Source organism: Ambystoma mexicanum, chromosome 11 (genome assembly GCF_040938575.1).
Source record: "Ambystoma mexicanum isolate Mex_15411 chromosome 11, UKY_AmexF1_1, whole genome shotgun sequence".
In the NCBI taxonomy this organism is placed as follows: domain Eukaryota; kingdom Metazoa; phylum Chordata; class Amphibia; order Caudata; family Ambystomatidae; genus Ambystoma; species Ambystoma mexicanum.
This window is the reverse complement of record NC_090934.1, coordinates 1,108,150,690-1,108,164,339: the sequence shown is the minus strand read 5'-3', so window position 1 is coordinate 1,108,164,339 and position 13,650 is coordinate 1,108,150,690. Positions and strand designations below refer to the sequence as shown.

Sequence of the window (13,650 nt, the reverse complement as noted above, 5' to 3'; positions counted from 1 at the left end):
GGGACTTGACTGTGTGGCCACTGCCATTCTCCTGGACACCCTGGCCAACCGCTGTGAGAGGATTTCCCTGGGCATCTCAAAACTGACTGGAGCATATTTCCCTCGGGCCCCACCTTTGGCTCCTCCTCTGGGTCCGACCCTTCCTGGGCCAAACTCTGGTGACACTGTGCCGCAGTTGCCATTGGTTACTTCTGAACCGGAAGCACACCCCCATGCACACTCCCGGTTTCCTCTGTCCTCAGGTCTCTGGATTCCGAGGGTGAAGATTCAGCGGGTCTGGGCGGGGGAGAGACGCTCAGCGTTCCGCCTGGCAACGTGAGTGAGTCCACGCCTGACGTCGCCTCAGGAGCCAGTTCCTTCCTCCGTTTTAGCCCTCTTTGGGCTCCCAAACACCCCCCCAAAGGTGAATATTGTCCATCAGCCCCACCTTCCGTCGAAACGGCAAATTTGTCAAGCTGTCCCAGTCACCTCGTGCTCATTGAGATGGCCGAGATAAAAAATCTTCTGCTAGTCTTGATCAAGTGGTTGTTGGAGTTCAGGGGGGGGGGTGGAGGGAAAGGTGGTGAAGGGAATGGGGCTGAGGGTTTAGTAGGGGCTGGCCCAGGGGGGTCAGAGAGACCTGACTTGGAGACTTCAAAAGGGACTCATTCTTCGCACCCTTGTCGGTCCCTTGTTCCTGAGGTCAGGACTGGGAAATTTGGTGACCATCTGAAGAATGTCTTTATCCCTCACCTTGGGTGGCAAGCTCTTTCCCAAGTATGTATCCAGAACTGCTTCGATGAATTGGAGTTTCTGAGAAGGTGTCCTTGTTATTGAGGGAGAAGCCCAGTCTGTGAAGGGAGTGGCAGGTGACGTTGAGATGATCCAGGACTTGTTCGGGAGAAGGCGCTGTGATCAGCCAATCGTCCAGGTAGGGGTGAGACTTGCTGCCACTACCGCCATCAGTTTGGTTAAAACCCTCGGGCGGAGGTCAGCCTGAATGTCAGAACTCGAATTTGATAATGAGAACCGGCAACTGCGAACCTCAGGTATTTTCTGTGCTTGAGATTGATTGGCACATGAAAATAAGCCTCCTGAAAGTCCAATGACACCATCCAATCCTGGAGTTGGAGGGCCTGAAGGATCTGAGAAAGTGTGACCATCTTGAACTTGTCCTTCCTGAGGAACTTGTTCAAGTATCTCAAGTCCAAGATAGGTCTCAGTCCTCCGCATTTCTTGGGTATTAGGAAATAAAGGGGACTACCAACCCTTGTTCCTCTCCGTTACAGGCTCTGGTTCTATAGCGCCTTTCTCTAGCAGGGTTAAAATCTCCTGCACAAGGAGCGGATCTGGAATCCTCAAAGAGTGGTTCTCCGGTGGATTGTTCCGAGGTCTCTGCATAAAAGGAAGGCAGTACCAGTGGGCTACAGCTTCCAAAGCTCAAGCGTCCAAAGTAATGTTTCACCATTCTTCTAGATGCTGAGACAGTCTGCCTCCCACTGGTGAATTGTGACTCAAGACCTCAGAGGTTTTTAGGCGGCTTATGCAGTGGCTGATGGTAATGAAGCCCCTGCTTGAGCTAGATTTGCACCTCTTCCTCGTCCACCACAAAGAAATCTTCTTTGGCCCCTTTGACTGTCCATTCCTCTCTCCCTTTCAACTGAGTAGTAGCGAAAAAATCTACCCCTCCAAGGTTGTCAGCTAGGTCGAAAAGGCTGAGGTTGCCCAATAGCGGCACCTAAAGATTTGGCTGCCGCCTTCGAGGTCTGCAACTTCTCAAGACTCTAGTCAGCCTGGTTGTCAAAAAGGTAAGACCCGTCAAAGGACCTGTTCAGAAGTCTGGATTGCACATCCGATGCAAAACCAGACTTCCGCAACCACGCAAACCTGTGCATAATGGTGCTTGTAGCCATGGCTCTGCTGATGCCATCAGCAGAATCCAGACATAGGGGGTTGCTTCCCGCTATCACTTCATTGCTGTCTGACCTCTAGGAGAGACTCTCCAGACCGGACTGAAATCTACGAGTCCTGCCTTCCGGACCACTTAGGTTAGTGGTTGCTCTCATAAATCTTTTTGATTTGACTACTCTCCACAATACCCACAGATTTCTAAATAGTATACTCCTATTATTCTTAGGACTCACCAAGAAAATGTATCATGAACACTGCACGGAAGCTTAACACATACTGCCCTGAAGATGGATTAGTTTAATCCGAAACCCATCGGCACCAACCATCACCTAGGAGTGTTCGCCCATTTTGAAATTTTAAGAGTTATGATCAATGATGAATTTGAGATACAATTTGGTATATTTTTATTGATTCTTTTTTGGTTTAACCTGAACGTCTGTGTAGCTCAATTACACTACTGTTTGAAACGATGTTTTTTGACAATCCTTATAATTTATATACCGCACTGTGGGGTTAACAGTGCAGTTTCAAGTGACTGTTATATAAACAATTACTTTTTACCTATCTATCCTGTCTAACCTAAAATCCAAATGATTACAATGGTTACAGAAATACATTGGAGCACAGGTGGTTAGTTGCAGCATAGTTAGGCAAAAATGTGAAAATTATACCATTGTACATATGGTCTCAGCCCTATGCAAAAACCTTGCTTGGTACTATATCTCTTTCACACTGGCAGTACTCGCAGATAAAAAGGACCCATTTCTGAACAAATGTTTTCCCTATTTGTGTCCTATGCAGAAAATACCACTTCAAACAGACAAATTATTTTGCGGCACTAGCCATCAAAAGTCTGTGCTCCAGCCTGTTTCAATTTAGCCATGATTAAAACGTGCACCACCAACTAGCAAACAAATGGAAACCCTCTCATCGGTTTTCCAAGGTTCCAAGGTTATGCCCAGAAGCAACAGCGTCCCCTCAGGCTTGATATCCATGTTAAACACCCTACTGAATTCCTTGATCAAAACTTTGACAAAGTATCTAAAATGTTACTTACCTGTGAAATTGTGTGTTGAATACTAGTTTCAATTATAATTCTTTCTTTAAGAGACACATTACTGTTTTTGTTAAGCGTCTCAGATTTTCGGGCACTGACCTTCATAAAGAGTATATTTTTCACTGCATTTTTGTGCTAAAGCTGTACTTTACTAACACCCCCCCCTTCATATGAGTCAAGCTTGACTGCTCTGCAAGCGATCACCGGGAGTGGCAGAAATAACAATGGAAACCCTGCATGTACACTACAGATAGATCTTCCCAAGACCCCACCAGAGGACTTGTTAAATATCACAGTATGGAAGTCGGACAGCTAGGACCTGGTTTTGAAATCATCTATACCCGGATGACCTTTGGTACTGTGGATTCATGGTTTTGGTCAAAGACTTTTATTAAAATAAAAGGGAGTTGGGAAATGCCTCTCTGTCCCTGCTCTATGAGGTGTTTCCCTACCTAAAACCAAAACTAAGGGTCTGTCAATGTCAGAATTCCGAAAGCAAAACTCTCCAGTGCCCAAAGTAATATTCAGGTCCTCACATTCAAAAAATCAACTCTAAGGTGAAAAGGGAAAATGTCTTTGGCAATTAGAAGTGTACACAGTTTCAAAAAGGAAATGCATACAAATGTTCAAAAAGGAAACGCGTAAATCCAACATAAAGTTCCAGAAGCATGGAGTTCCTTGCTCCAGGGGGTAGTTCCCTTCCCTGGATTTCTCTTAAATATTTTTTATATTCATGAATGTCGCTTCCTTTAGTTACTCTTGACCAACAACACAATGGGTATACAAAACAACTTGGCTGTCAGTCTGTATCTTGTTAGGATACCCAGTGTACTCCGTCAGCTTTTCTCTCTTTAATGTTTCCACGGCCTTTTGCTAGTCCGGATGTATCCTTATCAGGACTTCCCTGGGTACTGCATATTACACATTTCTCAACTTTATGATGCCTGGTGTGCTTTCCTGCCATGGCTCTCACATGAACACAATTTTATCTGCCTAGTATACTCTCTTGCCAGGGCTTTTATCTTGTGACCCAAGTCTGCCTAGTATACTCTCGTACCGGGGCCTTCCTTATATAAATATACCCTTGCAGCATTATCCTGCCTGCTACATTATCCTGCCATGGCTTTTCTCATTGCACAGCCTTGTGATGGAAGACTGCCTGGAAAACTTTCCTGCCAGGCCTTTCCATATATCTGCTCTGAGCACACTCACAAACTTGATAGTGTTATATTTGTTCTGTCTGGTCTTGAATACGCCTGGTATACTATCCTGCCAGGGCTTGTCTTATAGGTGTACTGCATATTCTAACCAACTTCACAGTCTCTTATACTTATTCTTTTCTGCCTTTTCAAGAAATGTTCATTTGTTTGTTCTCTCTCATATACTTCATGTTTATTCGGTTTTGGCAGGGTCACCAATATGCCCCCGATGTCCCCCTCTTCACTTGGGTGGACTCACCGGCTCTTGCTGGCATAAGATGGTTCTAACACGGCAAGCCTGTAGTAGTTCATCGCTTCGCTCACTCTTGCCCACTATGCTTCTCGGCCTCTTGTGGCATCAGCTCATCTGTTCTGTGTCTTTCTGGGCTTCGGTGATATGGAGGCTGCCTCAGCATACTCCCGCTTGCAGTGTGCTGCCTTCTTCCTTCTCAGCGAGCTGGTTGGTTCCACGGACACTGCACCAGCTCCACGGTCCCTCGGTCAGCAGGGAGAGAAGTAGCCGTCTCCAGCCAGCGCCTGTCCACCAGCTGGTCTGCTTGTTTAAATCTCCCAGCATAAGAATTGTTCTGGCAACAACGAGAGTGCAGTGTGTGCTCCGGCTTCCAGTGATCTTCATTACTCGGTTCATATTGTTCGTCAGTTTTTTTTTTTTTTTTAGGGCAACAGTAGTCTGTTTCGGCTAACTTGTATGCAAAGTCTGAAAAAGGGTTCTCAATTATCTTAAAATGCAAGTCAGTTCTTGAGATTTTATGAAAGTGTTTTCAGTTCCTTTATCTAGTTGGGTGAGCGGAGATATGACAATATGCCATTAATGCATGGGGAATGGAGGGGGCATCCTCAAAAGAAGAAGGGAGATACTATGTCTCATCTGGCAAGTCACTCTTCCATGATTGTCATCACCCCTCTGTGATCCTCCCTCAAATAACCACCCCCAGGTTTCGAATCAGAGTGTCTGCTTCACCGTGGCCACATTACGGGAGCCCCCCCCCCACTGGAAGTATGCCAGATTCATCACAGTACACCAACTACTGATTAGGGTTGGACCAACTAATCAAGATTCATCAATATGGCCTCCAAACAGGAAGTAACTCTACAAGGTCAAACGTGTGCACTGTGGAAACAATGCGTTCTAATAGTTCAAAGAAACAGAAAAAAGATAAATGGGTGAAAGCTAAAAACAAACTGAACTATAACATTAACAGTTCATCACTATTGTTAGGAGCACTGCATCAGAGAATATTTTTTCAAAACTCTCAAGAATGTGCTCTCAATTTTAAAAACCAAATGTTAACATTTGGCATAGATGTTTTTGATTGGTAATGTTAGTTAATAATTTAGAATTCTTACAACTTTATTAATTGCAAAACCTTTTTGTATGCCTCTACAATCAACTGCTTTGTTTGTTAACTCATTGGTAATCTATTAATATGGTTGAATAATAAAATCAAACAAAAAAAAACATTTTAGCTGTACTCTGATTTAAGGTTGCAAGTGCACATACACCAATATATATATTCGGATGGCACCAATGAGAGTCCATGCCAAAAGGTATGTTGCATCTTTTAATAAGTCGGCTCTACCCACGAGAAGTAAAGAACAGGATTTGTTTTACTTACCAATGTAAGCAGTCCAGAGACGTGCAACAAAGGGTTTGAGGTAAGAAAGGTTGGACATTCCGATACCAACCACTAACTACTTTGGCCAATGGTAAATCTAAGGACATATATAAACTGACCTGACTGGGCACATGTATGCGAAGGGCCTGGAGAAATTAGGTTAACATTATGGTGTCATCACCTGTGATGGGTCATGGCCCTGTAGGGGATGGATGGGCTGGACTGACCAACGCTTCCGAGAACCGTTGTGTGCCTTGCCTGGCAAAGCTAGTGGGGCCCTCAATAACAAAATGCCTGCAGCACTGTCTGGACGGTGTAGTCTCTTTTCCATTTCAGGACCACAGCTCCCAGAAGGCACCAGGAGAAACCAAGAAAACCTGGACCGGAGTCAAGAAAACAAAATTAAGAGCATTACGGAAATGGTCTTTGAATTTCCCAACCAAACAGCACTGCGGCACCCAATATCCGACCTGACAAACCCAGTGAAACCGCAGGCAAATGGGGGACTAGCAGAAAACACTCGGAGTGGGAAGGGACTGCAGGGGGACAGAAGAGACACAGAAACCCTCTTCAAACTGAATTGGTCACAAAACTCCCCAATAGCAGAGGAAAGTGACAGGGAGAACGAGCTGCCTGAGCCGCCGGCCGCTGCCACAACAGAGACTTATCAAAAATGTTCATCAAGGGGGTGGGGTTTGGAGGGTTTTTAAAAGCCTCTCACCCGTGTAATCCAGCTGCTGAAGACAGGCATGGTTTGGTGCAGGCAAGCGTTGCAGCCAATGGAAAGGGGAGGGGAGACAGAACCAGTAGAATCACAGTATAAAAGGAGCCAGAAGATAAGCCAGAGTGTGGGTTGTTCAGGTGATGTCAGAGGCAGACTAAGGGACCAGCTCGACAAAGAACGGTGCAGCGGAGTGTGGAGGCAGATTACTGAGGCAGTGTGCAAGGTGACATTTGTGAGGGAGAGTGGTACCAGTTCGGGAGAATGATACCGTGAACAAGAGAGTGCTTGTGAAGGTGAGGGTAGTAGTGAGGAACCAGTGGGGTGGGGGGGGGGGAAAAGAGTAGGGGAGTGAGGGTAGTTGGTAGAGTGAGATAGAGTGGGCTTTGAGAGAGAGTGGGTGAGGATAGTGGAGAGGGGTGTAGCAGGGGGGCACAAGGAAAACGGTGTGGGAGAGAAGTGGGGTTGTGGGAGAATATTGAGAGGGAGATTATTACAACAGGGCTCTTGATGCCTGGAAGGGCGGGCAGAGCACCCTAACCATGAGAAGGGAGTGAGAAGAGGGGTAAAGAGGGGTGTAGTGAGGTGAGCAGCGTGGTGTACTGAGAAGTGAGGATAGGAGAGAGTAGTAGTGCAGAGAGTAGAAGTTGTAGTGAGGAGAGGGGAGTACAGTAGTGGTGCAGAGAGGGGAGAGTGGTAGGAGTTCGAAGGAGATAGTGGTAGGGGTACAGAGTAGGGAGAGCAATATGGCTGCAGAGAGGGGAGAGTGGTAGGAATGTGGAGCGAGGAGAGTAGTGGTGATTTATACCAAAGGGTGGAGGTAAGCAGTAGAAAGAGAGGAATATTGCAGAGATAGAGAAGAGAGTGTGAGGAGAGACGCTGAGTGGAGTAGAAGGGAGGAGAGTAGGAGGAGCTAAGGGAGTGAGAAAGACAGTAGAAGAAAATAAGGGAATGAGAAGAAGAAAACAGAGGGGGGCTTCAGTGTCTATAAAGGCACCATTTCTTTAGAACTAACATCATTGATAGTGTAGTGCCACCCTATGAAGTTCTTGTGGGAACTTAGACAGGTAAGGCATTTGCCTTGGGGCCCTCACTGTTGGAGAAGGCCTTATACAGAAGGAAAAACAATCAGCATGTACTTACCTGGGGGTTAGGGACACCTGGGTAAGGGACGGACTTGTGCATCCTAGACGAGTAGAGAGGGATGGCCCTTCGCAATCTCCCTCCATATACCCCCTTTTCCAGCCCGGTGCGTACAATGACAAATCTGCCCATCTTAATATTCGACAATCTTACATTAAACGCATCAAAGTTTTTTTGAGAATAAAGACCCTTGAATTTACATTAGGAATCCGATTTATTAAGGCCATCTGCGACACCTCTTAAATGGGGATATCATACAGGCATGATTTGTAGTAATAAGTAATGTAGAAAGGCCAGTTGAATCAATACTGAAGCAAGGTCATCATCCCATAATCTTCGGCACTAAACACAATAGGCAAATGTGTGGAATTTCACTACGAATGAGCTCTATTGCTAGATTTAAATGTAGGTCAAATTGCCTTACCTAAGAATATCACCATACAAATTTGGCATTACAAGCACATCAAATTCTGTTGGATCTTGCACCATCTAGAATGAAACCAATTACACTGAATTAACTATCATTTCAGCTGTTATGGGCTTTGTAAATATCAACCGTCACATTTGAGATACTTACATTTAAACACACAGTGTCAAGGTACATTTCATTAAACTTTACGTCCCTGTAGTTTTCTGCAACTTCTCTGCATTTCTTCAGAAAAAGTCCATCAGACATTCTCCTGGAATTGTAAACATGAATGTTAATTGAAGGAACTAGAAATGAGGAAAGGCATTTATAATGCTAATAGAAGTATTAACATTTATTTTCTTTGCAAACCACTTAAAAATCTGTATGTTGTTTTTTGAATCTACCCTCATACAAAAGGGAAAGTACTCTAGAAAAAAAAGGAATTCTAGCTATAACCCAAACCAGATCAATTTGCATCTTAGCCAAATTATACTTAAATAGTGCAAAATGAAGGCGAAACATGTTTGCAATACTTTTTCACATTTATGTATTTATTGATCCATCGCTTGTTAGGCGCTTATACAGTAAGTACATTCTGTTTCAAAGCACCCACAGGGCAACAGGGAGGGGGACATGGGAATGAGAGACATTAAAATACAGAAAAATATTAAATACTGAGGGGGGGGGGGGGGCACAAACCTACTATGCCTTGGGAGTATTCAGAATGTGCAAATGCAGAAGGGAGGGGAGCATTGGGGGTAGGTGCTGGGGTGTGTGAGAAACCTGAAGGTGTATCCCTAACTAGTCCCCAGGGATCTGTCATCCAGGTGGCCAGGACACAGCCATCGCTATTGGATCCAGTTCCTGGGGGTGGACCAGTGAGGGAGGATTCACCTGGATGGGAGGTCCTTGGGGAGTGTGAGACTGAGGTGTGAGACGCAGAATCCCCCTTCTTTGAATACCTTTTCGAAAACACTACCACCCCACCTTTCCGACAACACTTTCATACAACAGGAAAGACGACAGACTAACACCAGAGTCATTTACCCGACATGTCCCAATACAAGGGTCAGGCAAAGTCAGGCAATGGACCAGAATCACACACACCTGATAGCCTTTTCCCTTCCCCGCTAGGATAAAAGATGGAGCACGAGAGCACAGTATGAGCAAGGCAGATTGCACAATGTGAGAGCTAACCCAGCACAGAAGTTCAAGAAGAGGAGAAAGATGGCGCATACCAAAAGGGTGACGAGGAGAGAAGCGACCTTGCCCTTTCCGACAAAGATCCATGAAACCTCCACAGAAGGACTCGTAAAACCGTGAATAGCCAGTGTGTTTTGCAGCAGATGTCAACGGTACACAAGACCCTCCTCCGCTGATAACCAAACTGGGGAAGAGACACTGGTCTCCGGAGTACCGACCTTGACTCCAAAGCAAAAGAAGGCCAAGCAGTCCATCACAGCCGGTGAGTCGAGGAGAGAGCCGATAAGAAAGCAAATTGTGTTGACCGAATAGTAGCAAGCGGCTAATTGAACTGTGAAAGAATAAAAGAGCTATTGAAGCTAGATGGGGAAAACCAGCAACAGATGAGTCCAGCACCACGTGGGTGCTCACTCAGGAAAATCTGGCGATTACCCGATTGTTGAAAACTATGATAACCAGGAGGCCTTGGAAGAAGGTGAAGAGGGGGTCAAAGTGGTCATAGAGGGGTCTTGTAAAATCCTCTGTACAGTCGAAAGTCTTTGACCAACAGATGAATGTTAAGGGAAGGGAAATGAATCCCGTTTGTTGAAGTTGGCAAGAGTGAAATTGGCAGACGGATGCTGACAGAAAGGGGTGAGGCATAAAGTCCCTATGAACAGTGTGTTGACAGAAGTGAACCAGACCGAGGGATATCCACAGTGAATTGTTTGAAAAGACATTAAGATTTCTGAATGCAAGAAAAGCCACAGTGAACCCGAAGGAGGGTGACTGACATTTAAAAGTGGTCTGAGCCCGAAAGATGGAGATGGAGAGGGGGACTGGGCCCCAGAAGGGCGGAAGCCATGGGTGAAGCCATCACCCAAAGTATATGTGGAACAGAACTTTGTGTTTGTTGAAAACATCAGGCCCGCGAAAGCAAGAGACTTTTGTTAAGAGACAACCATCGAAGAACCCGATAGCTGGTACGGAACTGTTGGCTCGTGCTGGGAAAGTTCGAGTGTATGCTGAGCTCCAAAGTCCCACCTTGTCCCGTGCTAAATACGTGGGGAAGAGCGACCTCAAGTACAGCATCCTGACTAACAATTTGTGAACACTTCCTTCTTTCTTGAGAACATCATCCCACACTTATTTTTGTATTTAGAGTAAGGATTGGCAATAGGTTTTTTCTTAGAATAGGCCTTTTTTATTTTGACACAACGCCACTAGGACTGCCTTAGTTTTCTTTTGATGGTCGAAGCTTGCTCCCATCTTAGATTTAGGTTTAGATTAGGAATTTTTCCAACCTACCTTTGCAGTTGAACACCCTTGCACTATGATCAATTGTGCCTCTCTTTACTGTTGCCACCATGAGTTCCTTACAGGTGCCCGTGCTCGTGGGTGAGCAACAGGTGAAGTGCAAGGTATGGTAAGTGCGAGAGTCCAGGACGGAGGATGTGCCGAGGATAGACAGAAGCTGCGGGCGATTCAGTGTTGGTGCAATGATGCATAAGGGCCCTGGACAACAATCAAGCAACTGTGAGATTAGCAGAGGAGAAAAGAGGGGAGTGGGGGGAGGAGGTAAAAAGGAATGTCTTGAGAAGCTACCGAAATTTAAAGAAGTCCTGGGAGCCAGCAGAGGAAAGCGATCAACCTCCTGCCCTCTGTTTAGCGTAACGCTTTACACACAAATAGTTGGTGCCAGCGGAACACAGAAGTCTAGAGGGAGAATATTTAGTAAGAGTTGCAGATAGTGTGGTCCCTGGACCCAGACAGCCTTGTGGATGATACAGAGGGATTTCAATTTAATCCATGAAGCCACCGGGAGCCAGTGAAGACTTTCTAAGGCAGGAGAGATGCAGTCCCTGGGCTTGAGGCCAAGGATAAGTCTCACTGCCCTATTCTGGATTAGCTGGAGGGGTCGCAGAGTGGACGAAGGAAGATTCAGGAGGAGGCTATTGCAATAGTCAAGCCTAGAGAGAACCGGGGCTCAGGTAACATTCAGTTTCTGGGAGAAGGTGATAAAAAGGTAGAATTCCATTGAGAAGGAAGAGCTGGAAGTGCGACTTCTTGGCAATGTCCCGAGTGTGAGGGAGGAAGGAGAGAGAGGGGTCAAAGATGCTCCAATGTTTCTGGCTTCAAAAGACAGAGCAGGGGGGGGGGGCCCATGGAGGAAGGCCAAGGGAAGAAGGCAGAGCAGGGGTCCCAATGGGAAGGATCTCTGTTTTGCTGGCATTGAGGCGGAGATCACTGGAAGTGCTCTAGGCCTGGATAGCAGACAAGCAGTCGGGGATGATGGAAGGTGCAAGAAGGTCAGTAGGGAGTTTGAAAAAGAGTTGTGTTGTCTGCATAACACTGGAAGTTGTGGGATAAGGAGGAGATGAGTGTGAGCTGAGTAAGGTAGATGTTAAATAAACAGGGGGAGGACAGAACCCTGAGGGACACCACAGGTGGGGAAGGAAGTAGGAGAGGAGAAGGTGCCCAAGATGGCTTGGTAAGAGCGATCAGTTAGGAAGGAGGTCAGTAGGACCAGTGGCCGATCCAAGATACCAAGGGTATTGTGGAGCCATTGTATGGGGATGGAGTGATTGGCAATATCAAAGGCAGAGGAGAGATCAAGTTGGATGAGGACCGCTGTGGAGTTAGATTCAAGGGATGCAAGCCGTTCTTCAGGGGTGTTCAGTAGAGCAGTTTCCGTGCCTCTGGATACTCCGAATCCAGATTGATGGTCCCGGAGACCACCAACAAGTTCTGTTTAAGAGTTGAGTTGGGGCAAGGCCGACTTCCCCAGGAGTTTTCCCAGAAGGGGGCGACTGAAATAGGGCTGTAGTTGGCTGGACAGGTATAGTCTGTTGAAGGTTTTTTTCAGCAAGGGGCACACAAGGGAGTGCTTGAAGGAGGAGGGGAAAGAACCAGCGGCAAAAGAGTGGTTGCAGAGATCAGCAAGTTATGGGGCAAGAGAGCCAATGTTGTCCTTGATGGTTCTGGATGAGCAAGGGGAAACTTGTTTGGAAGAGACCTTTGTGGAGCGGACAACTCTGGTGACTTCATCAGGTGTGACAAGGGCAAAGGAGGAGGAGGAGGAGGAGGAGGAGGAGGGTGAGGGGCCAAGGGATAAAGAGGGGTGTTGGATGGGTTGGGAAGGTGCACAACAAGGATGTTCAGATTGTCCTGAGTTTTGGTGGCAAAGTGAGTGGCCAGTGCGTTGCAGAGGACCTGAGAAGGAAGATGGGAGAAGACTGCGGAAGGGTTGGTTAGTTCCCTGCAGATTTTGAAGTTCAGCTGTGTTGTTTGACGCACCAGATAGCAGTCCCTGAATCTGGGCCCTTTTCTTGGCACGGGTGGAGAGTCTGTATTGCCTTTGGAGCAGGCAGCAGGCAGGGTCCGCGCTTAGAAACCTCTGGGTATTAAGCGCGTTATAAATGACCTATTATATCATTAATGATGTAGCGGGATGAGAAGATGCCAGCCAAGAGGACTTCTCACTTGGTGCCACCATTAATAGGAGAGGATGTGAAAAGGGATAGACTATATATGAGAAGTCCATAGGTCTGGAGAGGCGACACAGAAAAGGATATCAGTGAAGATCTCTCTGGAAGATGAGCCGACATAGGTGTTTGCAATGGGAAGGCCAGCATTTACACCCAGAATGTCTTTTGACAGGGCCTATATGTAGGCCTTCGGTGGGGGGCCGGTTGAAGCATACCGGTGCCGTGATTGGCAAGAAGACGGCTGCCCTGCCCAATCAGATTGCAGGAGGCAGCTCAGTGCTTCAAAGGTGCCTAGCTGATGTGGGAAGCAGGCGGCAGCTGTGTTGGAAGGGCCTTGAGGTGCCTGTGTTTCAATTTGCAAAAATAACTAACTCCAAGCTACCACAGGAGGGCTGCACAACACGGACCAAAATGACACACTGGAGTGTCCAGGCAGCAGGTGGAGTATGCTAATAAATACAATCGACCAATCTGTTTAGTAAATATAAAAATTATTTTCGATTCTTTAAAAAAACAAAAACATTTGTTTCATTATTAGCATACCGCTTGATTAAAGGCTGAGATTGGCCAGCCGTTGCGGAACGAAGCCTTGTAGGAGTTGTGGCTGCCTCACAGCATCATGAAGGGGAGAAGGAAGGCAGTGTCTGTTCTGCTGTGTGACAAGGGCAAGTTAGGTGATGCAAACTTGCCCAAATGCAGCTAGGTGATGCAAAGGGCAGGTTTGCCCCCGAAGAAAATAGGGGGGGGGGGATTAAACAATCCATCAAAGCCAATCCAGGTAATTTTCCTGCCATGGTGCAAGGATTTCCAAGACACCGAAACTCCAGCAAGAGCCCAGCGGAATGAACCGGGAAAAGAGGTGGACACCGATTAGTAGATGCACCAGAAACCATTAAGTTTGAAGGTGGTCTTCATGGGTGAAGG

The 13,650-nt window shown here is 46.5% G+C and overlaps 1 protein-coding gene across 1 annotated transcript in view; it reads right to left on the bottom strand.

The window, feature by feature from the left end:
- IDH3A (isocitrate dehydrogenase (NAD(+)) 3 catalytic subunit alpha) overlaps positions 1–13,650 on the bottom strand; it is a 456,350-nt gene that overhangs the window by 124,956 nt on the left and 317,744 nt on the right. Inside the window, exons 7-8 of the mRNA XM_069624412.1 lie at positions 8,225–8,327; positions 8,072–8,136 (exon numbers count right to left, since the gene is read on the bottom strand). Coding sequence (XP_069480513.1) covers positions 8,072–8,136; positions 8,225–8,327 — 168 coding nt within the window. The remainder of the gene's footprint in view (positions 1–8,071; positions 8,137–8,224; positions 8,328–13,650) is intronic.